The sequence below is a fragment of the Gossypium arboreum genome, chromosome 13 (assembly GCF_025698485.1).
Source record: "Gossypium arboreum isolate Shixiya-1 chromosome 13, ASM2569848v2, whole genome shotgun sequence".
Taxonomy (NCBI): domain Eukaryota; kingdom Viridiplantae; phylum Streptophyta; class Magnoliopsida; order Malvales; family Malvaceae; genus Gossypium; species Gossypium arboreum.
Genome location: NC_069082.1, coordinates 21,612,164 through 21,626,304, shown reverse-complemented (window position 1 = coordinate 21,626,304; position 14,141 = coordinate 21,612,164). Strand labels below are relative to the sequence as shown.

Here is a 14,141-nt window from a genome sequence, read left to right as displayed (position 1 = left end):
CATTCAACTTCATTAGAAATTCTTTGGATTTCTTTATGTTTCGTTGTTTTCCTAATTTTGAAATGTTTTCCCCCATCGTTATGAACTAAACTCCCTAAATACCTAAGGGAGATGAAACCTAAGACAAATCTTATTATTATTTGAATTATATAATAAATACTTGTTCTTACTCTTAATTATGTATTCTTAATTCTTGCTTTAATATATCAGGATATTAATTCAAGTCTGATGTGCTTATTCAGTAGAGCAAAAGTCCCTGTTTAAGAGTAGATCTAGCATAATTAAGCGGAGTTGAATACAATACTAGACATAAGATAACGTAAATCTGTCGGATTAGAGTCAAATCTAATAAGGGAATCCATAGATCTTGTTAATGCGACAATAGGGGTTTTAATTAGAAAGAGATTTCAATTAATCAACCTAGAGTTAGTTTTTTTTAGTCTCGAGAGAGATATTAACATAAATTAGGGATTTCTACAGATTAAGTCAAGTGAATAAATCGTTTAATTCAGAATTAATAGGTAAAGTCTAGGTGGATTCTTCCTTGAGTATTGTCTTCTCCATCAGTTTTCCAAAAGTGTTCTCCAACTTTTATTTCTGTCGTGTTCTTAGTTAATTAAATAGTTAGTTTTAGTTTAAAAACATCCCTTTAATTTTTAAGCTATATAATAAAAAGATAGTAAATACTAGTACTTTTAGTCCTTATGGATACGATATTTTTGGTCTCACCACAACTATACTACTGTTCGATAGGTGCGCTTTTTTAGTTAGATTAGTGACCATCAAGTTTTTGGCGCCGTTGTTAGGGACTAAGATATTAGGAACGCTTGATTTTTACTAATTTAGCCATTTTTATTTTTATTGCAATTTATTTTTTGTTTTTATTTTTATTTACTAATTTTTCTCCCGATTATTTGTTTCTGGCAGGAATCTCTAGTTTATGACTAGAAGGAACTCGTCAGGACCTTTGCTATTTGATAGTGAGATAGAAAGCACAGCTCGCAGAATTCAAAGAGAAATAAGGCGAAGCCTACAGTATATAGTGGAAGAGCAAGAGGACGTGACTGATATACTCGAAGAGATGGCAGATAATCCGAATAATCCGCTACCTCCTATAGTTGCTGCGAATCTAGTAAATCAAAATCCTGCTCCTCGTACTATGTATGATTATGCTAAACTTACTTTAACAAGAACTGAATCGAGTATAGTTAGACCTGCTGTTGTTACAAATAATTTTGAACTGAAACCTAACACGATTCAAATGATACAACAGTTTGTTCAGTTTGATGGTTTGCAGGACGAGGATCCAAACACTTATTTAGCAAATTTTCTAGAATTCTATGACACTTTTAAGATCAATGGCATTTCTGGAGATGCCATTCGCCTTAGGTTATTTCCCTTTTCATTACAGAATAAGGCTAAATAATGGTTGAACTCGTCACCACGAGGGTCAATCACTACTTGGGAATAAATGATCGAAAAATGTTTGCTTAAATATTTTCCGCCGACTAAAACGGAAAAGTTGAGGAATTATATCTCTTATTTTGTACAGATGGATTTAGAAACTCTTTCTGATGCATGAGAGAGATACAATGATTTATTGAGAAGGTGCCCTCACCATGGGTTACCTCTTTGGCTACAGGTTCAAACTCTCCATAACGGTTTGAATCCCTCAACTAGACAAATTATTGACACAGCTACTGGTGGAACCATCAATAATAAAACACCTGAAGAGGCTTATGAGTTCATAAAAGATATGACACTAAACAATTATCAGTGGCAAGTCATGAAGATAAAGCCGACAAAAGCAGCCGACGTTTTTAACGTAGCTCAGTTACTATGCTTTCAGATTAGGTAAAACTTTTGAATAGAAAGATTGATGGTTTCTTTGGTTCTACGCAGGTACATCCAATAATGCAGTGTGATGCAAGTGGAGGTGGAACGAGCAATTCAGTATACCCACCCTACGGTCCTAACATGGAGAATGAGCAAATGAACTATATAGGTAATAATCCTCGACCTCAAAATAATCCTTACAGTAATGCTTACAACACAGGTTGGAGGAATCACTCAAATTTTTCATGGGGAGGATAAGGAAATCAAAGACCACCACCACCGCCAGGCTTTCAGCCACCTTACCAACAAGAGAAAAAATCGAACCTTGAATAGATGCTTACAAATTCATCTCAGTGTTAGAAACACGCTTCCAAAACATCGAAACCGTGCTTAAGAATCAGCAAACATTGATTCAAGGACTCGAAACTCAAATAGGACAGCTTGCCAAGTTGATCTCTGAATGACTACAAGGTAGCTTGCCAAGTAACACTGAAATTAACCTAAGGGAGCAACTCCATGCTATCACTGTGCGCGACGAAGAAGGGTTAGTTGAAAATGAACCAGAATCGAGGCAAGAAAAGGTGGTAGGTAAGGGTAAGGTTATTTTGAGCCACAATAAACCAAAATCGGTAAGTAAATAGTATACACCTCGTGTACCATGCCCCAGTGCGACGAGAAAAGACCACACAGACGAACAATCGGTAAATTCCTTAAACTACTTAAAAAATTACATATTAACTTACCATTTATTGAAGCTCTTTCGTAGAAGCCAAATACAGTTAATTTTTTAAAGAAGCTCTTAGAAAACAAACGGAAGTTAGATGAGTTATCTCATGTGGAGTTAAATGCAGTTTGCTCGACAATCTTGCAGAATAGACTACCCAGCAAATTAAAAGATCCAGAGAGTTCTACTATTTCTTGCTTAATTGGTAGTTTAGATGTTAAAAATGCCTTGGCTGATTTAGGGGCTAGTATTAATTTCATGCCTTATAAAGTGTTTAAACAACTAGGTCTTGGGAAACCCAAACAAACTAGGATAAGTATTCAACTGGCTGATAAAACTATTAGATTTTCTAGGGGTATTGTTGAAGATGTGCTTGTTAAAATTGACAAATTTATATTCCCAGACGATTTTGTTGTCTTAAACATAGATGAGGACAATGACATACCCTTAATTCTGGGTAGACCCTTTTTAGCAATTGCTAGAACTATTATTGATGTTGGTACAGGAGAACTAACTCTTCGTGTAGGTGATGACACGACGAAACTTCAAGCTCATAATTTCGTTAGACTATCTAGTGATCGAGATGATATTATGAGTTCTTTCCATGAGAATAACACTTTGGCTCAAACTTTTGTGCAGGAAACCCCTAGAGATAAAGTGATGGAGCCACGAACAACTCTTGAGGAATGACTATTACAAATCGAGGAACTAGATGAATGGCGAGCAAAATTTAAGGAGAAACTGAGAATACACAATGGACCAAAGCAGTGTCATGATAAACTTAAGAGTGAATCGAATCAACTTAAGGTTGGAGAAAAAGTACTGTTAGATGAAGTAGACCCGAGACAAAGTACTGTTAGATGAAGTAGACCCTCGTGTTGCCACTTCTGAACCTAATAGAGTAATCCCTTTTGTGGTACTCAACGTTTTCCCATACGGTACAGTCGAGGTAACTCATTCAAAATTTGGCACTTTTAAGGTAAATAGTACTCGTCTAAAACCTTATTTTTATAAGATTGATAGTAGGAATGAGGAGTATGGCAGTGCAAATATGAGGTGAGTTGAGCTTAGACTTTAAATAAGTGCTTCTCAGGAGGCAACCCGAGCACTAACACCACTAACTCGTTTATTTTATCTATATCTCGTGTTTTTTATGCACTTACAGTGACCCATATGGCCTGAACACACAGACGTGTCCTTGGCCGTGTGGAAACAGGGCTAAAATTTCCCAAAAATCGACATGCACAAGGCCAACGATAAATCTACACGGTCATGCGACACGGCCGTGGGAAATACACAGCCTGGACACGCGGGCGTGTCCTAGGCCATGTGAAACCTAGAGCTTAATTTTTTGAATTTTAACAAGTTAGAGAGTTACACGGACAAGGCCCACGGCCATGTGCGAGACACGGCTGATCCACACGGGCCTCGATCTGTTACATGGGTGTGTGGGCGAGCCACACGGGCGTGGGAAAAGCAAAAAATATAGAGCACGGCCGTGTGAACCACACAGCCTGGACACACGGGCATGTCCTAAGCTGTGTGACGAGTGGGCTATTAATTCCTTGACGAATACAGGCTGGAAGTCGAGCCACATGTGCATGTGACACAGCTGTATGGCCCAACACGGACCGTCACGCGACCGTGTCCAATTTAAAACCCTTCAAACCCTAAATCCCCTTTCTATTTTTTTGTCTTTTTCTCCTCCATCTTCTTTAACTACATGCCGTTGTTCCCTCCTCCCTCTCACCGTCTGTTGATTGGCCACTATACCTCTTTTTCCTTTTTATTTTCCTTTCCCTTTCTCTTTCTTTTCTTTTCTCCTTCCCCCATCTTTTTTTCCCCCTCTTTCCTTTTCTTTTCTTTTTCCCCTCTTCTTTCCCTTTATTCTTTCTCTCCGACCACCATCTGCCCACGCTTCCCTCCCCACCTCAACCCTTTCATCGCACGACCATCGACCCACACCGTCCAAGCCCACCCTATCCCACCTCCGTCCACATCCCCAATCACAACTTTCGGTTCCCCTATTTCCGTTATGTTATTTCATGTGATTTTCTAATCAGTTTGCTTATTAAAATTTTCTGTGTTTATTATGATTTTAGGTTCTTCACTATTTTAAATTCATCCATTTTTTTTCCTTTCTTCGCATATTAGGACACATTTTCAACTCATAATCGTTAATACTTATGCTTGATTGCTTCTTGTTTTTTTAACCTTTTCCATACTAGATTTACTGCTTCTTTGCAATTAATTTGTTAGCTAGTTTAGTTAGTTTATTTCCTTCTAACTCAACAGTGATATATATATTTTTTATTTTGTTAAATTAGATCTCGTCTTACTATTTTAATCTATATGCTATATTGATCTTTATTAGTTTAAACTTGCATGCTAAATTCTTGATTGGTTCTAATATTCTGTTGACTAATACCTATAGTCAACTTTGCACCTTTGAACATTTGAATTTCTTTTCTCTCATACCTATTATGTGGTTGGTCATTTTGATTCATTTATTCGATCTCTTATAGATTTCTCATGATGAACATCGAGGCAAATCTAAAGTAGCTGTTCCCGCGAAAAAGTGGAAGGGTCTTGGCGCAACCTCCTCGAGCACTTCGACCGAAGCTCGTCACCCTTTGCATTGATTCTCATCAGGCCCACAGGACTACTTATTTCAACTCCTTCGTGCACAACCATTGGGAGTGGGCCGCTGCACAGATTGGACCGCCTTGGAGCAGGTCCATCTTGCCCTCCTTGTTCGATTCCATCTCGCCACTACCCCGTAAGATCGGTTATTTACAATTATCGAGCCCACCTATTCGGAGCTTACTTTAGAGTTTTGCACTACTTTCCATCTACAGTATGTGATGAATACCCATGACGAGGCCGATACTATCACTTTTAGACTTGGTGGACTCGTAAGACACATGAGTGTACCAGAGTTTGGAGCTGCTTTGGGTCTCTACATGGAGGAGTTTATGGCTTTCGAGGTTTTTCTACATCTTCACCGTCACATACACCACTCACCCTCCTACTGTTGGACTGACTTTATGACGAGTACTGTTCCTTATGACGCAAGTCACTCAAAAGCGACTTCTCTTCCCCCAACACTACGCTACATCCATGCCAACTTGGCCCACACCTTGACTGGGAGGAGAGAGAGCACCGGCGTCATTAGCACCACCAATGCTTACTTCTTATGGAGCATGGTGATTGGTCATGTATTTAATTTGGCATACTTTATTGCCCTTACTTTTTGCCATTAGACAGACCGCCATAGGAGGGGCCCTATCTGCCTTGGCCCCTACGTGACTCGCCTTGCTCGACACTTCGGCCTCTTCAACACTCTAGAGATGTTATCGACACTCACACTTATAGGCCAGATGTCTCCTCAGAGAATTTCTAGTATGATCCATATGAGGATCATAGAGTGACGTCATGGATTCGACCCCCCTCAGTACAGACTCGTCCACTCTGATAACCAGGATGAGCCAAAGGACTTCACTGATGATGTTTCTCCCTATCACGAAGACCCACCACAGCCTCCACCATCGAGTCATCGATATCCTCCCTTCCATGCTAGCTCTTGAGGAGTATCCTATGAGGAGTTCACGAGTTTCTGTCAGTATTGTACTGAGCGGTTTGACAGTCTTGATGCGACTTTGCAACAGATCTGTCAGCATTTACATATTACTCCTCCAGCACCGATGACGCACACATCTGATGAGGATGACCATTGAGTCCGATTATTTTTATGTTTATGTTTATGTTTATCTTTATTTTTATCTTTTATTTTATTTTTATTTTTCCTTTTATGTCTATTTTGTTTTCCTATTTTAAACTTTATATTAATTATTATGGTTGTTTCTTAACGAGTAACCCTTTAATCTGCTCCAGCATTGTGTTTATTTTCTTATCAGTTGCTCAGAGTTTTGTACTATCCCTACAATTATCTACAATTCTGCTTTTCACTATTCTGGGAAATTCATCCACCATTCAGGGCAGTTTCAATTATCTCCCCATCTTATGATATTCTATTTCTATTATGATTTGTATTTGATTTTACATTGAGGACAATGTACATCTTAAGCGTGGGGAGGTTAATTATATGATTATCAGAAAATCCCTAAATTATATTTTATTCTCAAATAATTTTCTCATATTACTATTAGAATGAATTTTGATTGATTTATGATCTTTATTAATATTTTTGGATTAAAGCATAGATAATTGTGTATTGATTATTTAAACTTTTAGACATTAGAGAATCAAGCATGATAAGTTTATTTTTGAGAATTAAAAATTTTTAGGTTGTTTCCCCAAATTTAGGTATTATCTTGAAGTTTGAAATTCACAGGATTGACATCAAAAGCCATAATTTTTGTGAGATTTTGAGCCTGTAGAGCATATATCCCTTATTGCTCATTTTTATTGTTGCTTATGAGTATGTCAATACTGATTTGTTATTCTAGATTTTTCTTTGATTATACATATCGAGACCACACCTTTGATTTGATATACTGAGATGATAAAGGCACTTAGGTTTTAACCTACTTACTCCATAAAAAGCCTACCCACATAATTAACTCTTAGTGAACCCCTTTGAGCTTTGAACATCATTTCTTGATTTCCCTTTAATGAAAACCCACAACTTAACCCTTTTTGATGCATTAAGAATTTCTCCATTTTTATTGACTCCCTTTTTATCGAGATTTGATTTGATTAGTTACCTAACTATGTTCGTTCATTTCAGTTGCTAAATTATTTCTTATTATGTACTTTCTATACTTGTTTTTATTTAAAAAAAACAATAATATATATTTATATATTCATGTAATTACATATTGTTATTCTTTCATATTGAGCTTGGATAAGTTAAAGTTACTATTTTGAGAAAAAGGTCACTTCATTAGTTTTGGATAGCTTTAATTTTGGGACTTGTTTGTAATTCAGTAATTAGCTTTATTTTTCGAAGTTTGGTAATTTATTAAATTGATCTCGATTGTAATCCTCTTTTTTAGTCTTTATCCACACCTTTAACCCAAGCCCCATTACAACCCTGCTAAAGACCATCTGATTTGTGTATCATCTCATTTATAGTGGTGGAGACTTGATTTTCATGCAAGCCTATGGTAATAACTTTTCATGTTTGACTAATTGAGCGCTTATTTTTTAACCTTAAACACCTTGAGTGATTTGAGCGAATCTTTAGTGAGGATACCAACTCTGTGTGATTTTGAATTAAAGGTAAATACTTAGATAAAGGGAAATACCTCTGTTTTCGTGATAAAATGCTCAACTTGGATTGTTTGAAAATTTGATGATCTTTTAGTAAAACTCTCAATGTATGATTACTTATGGAAACATTATTGATGAGAATTGTAAATTGAGAAGAATTTATTTTAATTGTGAGTTGAGGATTTTGCTTGAGGACAAACAAATGCTTAAGTGTGGGATATTTGATAAACCATAATATATACATATTTTAATCCCATGCTTGGCATATTTATGGATTATATATCATTAGTTTTATTGAATTCGATGCTCCTAATCCTTTAATTTCATTTTTTATACTCAAGAGAGTATAGGAAAGTGAAAAGAGCAAGAAACGAGCCAAAAATAGACAAAATAGGCTGATTTTAGTGTTCCACACGGCCTAGGCACTTCCACGAGGGTAATCTACACGCCCGTGTTAGGCACACAGACAGGCCACACACCCTTGTGTCATGGCCGTGTCGACATTAAAACACGTTAGAATTGCACACGGCCTGAGCACCTTCACACAGGTGTGGCACACGGCCGTGTCCCTGTCAAGCCCAAGTCTAATTTTATTCGGATAAGGCTAATTTTGGGCTATTTTGGGCATTCTAAAGTCTATATAAACACGCTAGAAGAGGATTAACGGGGGACAGAGAGAGCAGAAGGCAGAGAATACTCGAAGATAGCCATCGAAATCAGCTCGGAAGTAGGATCTACTTCAAGACTGAAAATCTCCATTCAACTTCATTAGAAGTTCTTTGGATTTCTTTATGTTTTGTTGTTTTCCCAATTTTGAGATGTTTTCTCCCATTGTTATGAACTAAACTCCCTAAATACCTAAGGGAGATAAAACTTAAGACAGGTCTTATTATTATTTGAATTATATGATAAATACTTGTTCTTACTCTTAATTATGTGTTCTTAATTCTTGCTTTAATATATCAGGATATTAATTCAAGTTTGATGGGCTTATTCAGTGGAGCAAAAGTCCCTGTTTAAGAGTAGATCTAGCATAATTAAGCGGATTTGAATGCAATCCTAGACATAGGACGACGTAAATCTGTCGGATTAGAGTCAAATCTAATAAGCGAATCCATAGATCGTCTTAATGCAAAAATAGGGGTTTTAATTAGAAAGAGATTTCAATTAATCAACCTTGAGTCAGTTTTTTTTAGTCTTGAGAGACATATTAACATAAATCAGGAATTTCTACGGATTAAGTAAAGTGAATAAATCATCTAATTCAGAAGTAATAGGTAAAGTCTAGGTGGATTCTTCCTTGCTCCATCGGTTTTCCAAAAGTGTTCTCCAACTTTTATTTCTTTCGTGTTCTTAGTTAATTAAATAGTTAATTTTAATTTAAAAACATCCCTTTAATTTTTAGGCTAGATAATAAAAAGATAGTAAGTACTAGTACTTTTAGTCCTTGTAGATACGATATTTTCGGTCTCACCATAACTATACTACTGTTTGATAAGTGCGCTTGCCTTAGTCGAAATTTTTAGTTAGTTTAGCGACCATCACTTAGCTCTGATACCAGTTGACACAAATGTACACAGTAGAAGTGTAAATAAGAAGAAAGTTGTTATTACTCAATCAAGAAAATAGAAGAAAATAGAAATCTGAAGTGTTGCAACTTGACTAAGAGTAAGACATCTATTTAAACAAAATACCCTAAAATATCTCAACTAATTTGATTTAGAGTAGCAAACGTACTTCTATTTTATTTGCACAAATAAAGGACCGAAATTGTTAACTGACTCCTATAGAAATAAATATCTTGACCAATTCAAGTAGCAATAAGTTGCAGTAAATTTCGACAGACATGGTGTGCACAGGATTGGAGTCCAAAATGATAGATTATTGTAAGGGTAGTGATAAATTGTAAGTTTTTTAATTGAAGCGATCATAATGAAACTACGTAGTTCACCTTTTAAAAGAATAGTGATAAATTTGAAATTTATACATTAATTTTAATTTAATGTGTAATTTGATATATGAATTTTAATTTAATGTAATTATACACATAAAATTTTTATCGTAGTTCAAGTGTGTATATGAAACTTTAATTTTAATTTAATTAGATGCATTTAAAAAATTAAATATATTAATTTATTTTTATATTGGATCAATATAATTATTTGTATATGTAATATATCAATAATTGTGTTAATAGTTTATAAGAATCGGATAAATTTTTTATTTTATGTATAAAATTACATATTATATCAAAACTCATATATAATTTTAAGATTTATAATGAAAATATTAAATTCAAAACTTAAAAATTTGTAAAACTCAATCATCCTCAATGCATTGGTTAAAAACGTCAACCACCATCTTACAAATCAGAATTTTTTCATATTAATTTTATGCTTGATAAAGTTGAATTTTTAAGTGATCATCGATTTAATTTGTCGATATTAAAACAATCAATTATGATTTTGTAGTTTGATTTGGATATGAAAATTTCATTTTAATAATTATATTATTAATTAATTAAAAGTAGTTTCAAGAAAAATCTTGCGTTGCTCTCTTCTCATAAAAATTCTGTATAACTATTATCATTTACAAATATTCTACAAAATGATTAGGTGTTAACCATTGCATTATATATACTATAACTTTTTAAAATATATATATATGATTTCTCATTTTTTAATGATTTTCTAAAACTTAACTTTTATAATATCTTAATCTAACATAAGTTCAACTCTAATTTGAATGATTAACAGGGCATAGACAGGGGTTGGCATGGCCCTGGCCTTCCCTAAAATGGAAAATTTCATTTTAGGCTCTTGAAATTTTTTAAAAATTTTAAATTAGTAAAAGTAAAATTATACTTTGGCTCTCCCTAAAATTATAAAAATTCAATTTAATCCTTTACAAATTATAAAAATATAAACTATAAAAAATTAAAATTTCATCCGATCCCCTTAAAAAAAATTTCTAACTTCACCCCTAATCGTTAAGTTTTTCTAAAATAATCAACTTTGAAAATGATTGCATAGGTAACAACAATTAACCCAATAAATTTTCCTAAAATGAAAGGATATTAGACATTTGGTTTGATGCTCCACCTTGCCAAATTCCCCAAAATAGGCAAATTTCAATTCTGAGCATTTAGTATATTAGTAGTGTATGTTTTCTTATAGGGATAAATCTTAAAATTATACATGAATTATGGTTTGATGTGTAATTGTATACATAAATTTTAATTTTGTATAATTTTATACATAAATTTTGATTTGATTCATTTCTTGTAAATTATTAGCATAATTATTGATATAACATCATTTTATATTTATATATTGCATACATAAATAATTATATTTATCTAATATGAAAATAAATTGTTGTATTTATTTCTTTAAATGTGTATGATTAAATCAAAATTAAAGTTTCAAGTATACATTTGAACCACAATTAGAGTTTCATGTGTATAATTGCACTAAATTAAAGTTCATGTATACAATCACACATTAAATCAAAGTTCATGTATACTTTTGAGATTTATCCCTTTTTTAATATAAATAATTTTAAAAACAAGTGTCCCTCTAAAAAACTTTAAAAAATAGGTATATCTCATTTTTTTAAATATATATTTTAAATATTTTATTATATTTTTATAGTATACTTGTCAATTCCTAATTCTTTTTAGGAGTCTAAAATTTTATTGACAATGTACAAAATATTTTCTTTTCTATATATATTTGATATACTGTCAATGAAATTTTTAGACTCCATAAATAAGATTGAAAGTTGACAAATATGTATAATAAAATATTAAAAGAATCAATATTAAAAATATATATGTGAAATTTTTAAAATTATTTAACTATAATGAAAATCAAGCTAGGTTGATGCTTTAAATGAGCACAAGGTTACTTAAAATAACATTTTTTTTTTTTTACAAAACCTATTTATAGGAAGGCTTGAAACATAATTCATAGCAAAATATGATGGGAAATTTGTAGGTTGTAGCTCCAAATTTGGGAAAAAAGAATAACCAAGTTTTGGTGAAGCCCCAAGCAAGCATGGGGTCCTACGTAATTTAACAGCCAGCCTTAAGGCTACTTATTAAGCCTAGCAGCGAGGAAGAAGTCTCTCAACTCCATACTGTCTTCTTCTTCTACCATCAGATAAGTTTGAGGTTCAGGCTTCGGTCTACGGCTATGGTTACATTTACATCCAATCACAATACCAACCTCTCACAAACATTCCCCTTTGATAAAACCAATGGCTATACAATGAAGAAGAAAGAAGAAGACGGAGAAATTGGAGTATTCGGAGCTGAAAAATACTTCAATGGAGCAATAGATGCTGCTGCCGGTGGTGGTCCAAGACCAACAAAATTGATCCCAAAGAACTTGGAATATTGTACGAATCAAGAAGTGATCACCAACCCAGAGCCGATGAAGCCATTGATCCACGCTCCAAGCATTCGATCTGAATCAAGCTGGAGCAGCCAAAACCCTTTACTCCATACTGTTATCCAAAACCCTCCTCAGCAAAAACCCAGTAAGTCCATAACTGCAAAGAGCTTTCTTTCTTGCCTTCCCGCCTGTAAATGCTACTGTTTCGATAGAAGCTCCATTGATATCGAGGTTGGTGAAATAAGTTTCAAGAGACCTAATGGTGAGGTAATACTTCAAAGCAAGCAAAAAAAAACAGCTGCAGGCATTAAAGAAGACCTTTTCACTTTCCCAACAATGAATCCCGCTGTGGGTATTCGGCCTGTTAGAGTGCCACTACAAGGAGATGTGGATGAAATCGGGAGGAAATCGTTAGAGGTTTTCGGGTCCCCTGTTCTTGGAATTGGAAGGCAAAACAAGTCTTTGAACCTTGAGAGGAGGCTCAAAATGTTGTCTTGGGATCATCATGCTATTCCAAAAGTTGAAGAAACTGAGAACTCTAAAGCTAATTGTAATGATACCGAAAGTGATGCTAGTTCGGATTTGTTTGAGATCGAGAGCCTAACGGGAAAACCCAATTACGCACCGAGCGAGGCCAGTATAGAGTGGAGTGTGGTCACTGCAAGTGCAGCTGATTTCTCGGCCATGTCGGACTATGAAGAGGGAAGGCCGTCGATGACTTTACCGAGCCCAATAAAAACATTTTACACCAACACTACGAAAATCAACAAAGAGAGACCACGTTCGGGTGGTCTCTTGGGGTGTAACAGCTCGAAAACTGTTAAAATCGCCAGAGATGCACACAAAACAAATCAGAAGGCAGATTTAGACTCGAGGATGCGCCGTGTGTCGGACTCCTACATGCCTGTCACGAGATTTAGAGCGGAAACTAAACTCGAGGCCGGTGCTTTTGAACCTCCACGGACGCCGCAGATTCTCCCCACTCGCTCCCTTCCTGTTCCCCATTCACATTCGCCACAGCAAGCTTCACATCTGCTTTATATTCAGTAGCCTGGAATACCTTGGCGCTGGAGTTTATCTTAGTACATGTAAGTTTTGCATAACTTATTATCAGGAAGTTTACTACTATGAATCTATACTAGTTGTATTGAATTCCATAAAATCAAGCTAATTACTAGTAAAGTTAAACCAAATTGAGTAATTTAAAATAATAATAAAAACCTTCATTGATATAAATAACCTTACAAATTCAAAAAAATCTCTAATACCTATAAATAATAGTGAGCAAAACTCAATTTGACTTAAAAAATTAAAAAAAAAATTTGAATTTCAAGTTAAATTAATCAAGTTATTCGAGCCAACTTGAATTTTTTTTCGAATTTTGAGTTCGAATTAAGTTTAACTTTCGAATTAAAATAACTTGAATAAATTAAATGTCAAACTATAATATTTTACATTTTTACCCTAAACCCTCAAACTTTTTTACTTTCCCTCAATATTTTTACTCTCCTCCCATCCCACCCCCATCTACCCCAAACCTAATCCTCCCCCTGCGCCGTGCAATTTTTTTTCAATATTTTCTTCTCCATTTACTTTTTCCCCAAAATTTTACTCCACCAACACTCAAAATTTTTATTTATCCTTTAAAATTTTATTTTTCACCTTTTACCTCAAAATAAAAATCATCCAAAAATCTCTAAATCTAAATAGTAATAATTTTATTTATATCTACTATTTATATTATTAAATTAAATTTCACATGTTCTACTATTTATATTATTGAATTATTTAATCATATTAAATTTTTATTCTATTAATTGAATTATTGATCACGTCATAAAATATTTGTGTTAAAATTTTATGTTGGTATCAATTTGATTTTATCTTTAAGATAACTTTTATTAAAAATCACATTTTTATATTTAATATATTTTTTAATTTCAAAATAC

The 14,141-nt window shown here is 34.1% G+C and overlaps 1 protein-coding gene and 1 non-coding gene across 2 annotated transcripts; one reads left to right on the top strand and one right to left on the bottom strand.

Annotated features, from left to right (window-relative positions):
- Nucleotides 1-1,519: 1,519 nt before the first annotated feature.
- LOC128287755 (small nucleolar RNA R71) lies at nucleotides 1,520-1,626 on the bottom strand. Its single transcript, XR_008278457.1, has one exon. It is a non-coding gene; the product is annotated as a small nucleolar RNA R71 (small nucleolar RNA).
- Nucleotides 1,627-11,773: 10,147 nt separating this feature from the next.
- Nucleotides 11,774-13,385, top strand: LOC108466012 (protein PHYTOCHROME KINASE SUBSTRATE 1-like). The gene has a single exon (XM_017766390.2). The coding sequence runs from the start codon at nucleotides 11,992-11,994 to the stop codon at nucleotides 13,240-13,242; it is 1,251 nt and encodes a 416-aa protein (XP_017621879.1). The 5' UTR covers nucleotides 11,774-11,991; the 3' UTR covers nucleotides 13,243-13,385.
- Nucleotides 13,386-14,141: the final 756 nt, after the last annotated feature.

What these genes read in the sequence shown, in the direction of transcription:
- LOC108466012 (XM_017766390.2), top strand. Translation starts at nt 11,992, where the DNA reads ATGGTTACATTTACATCCAATCACAATACCAACCTCTCACAAACATTC.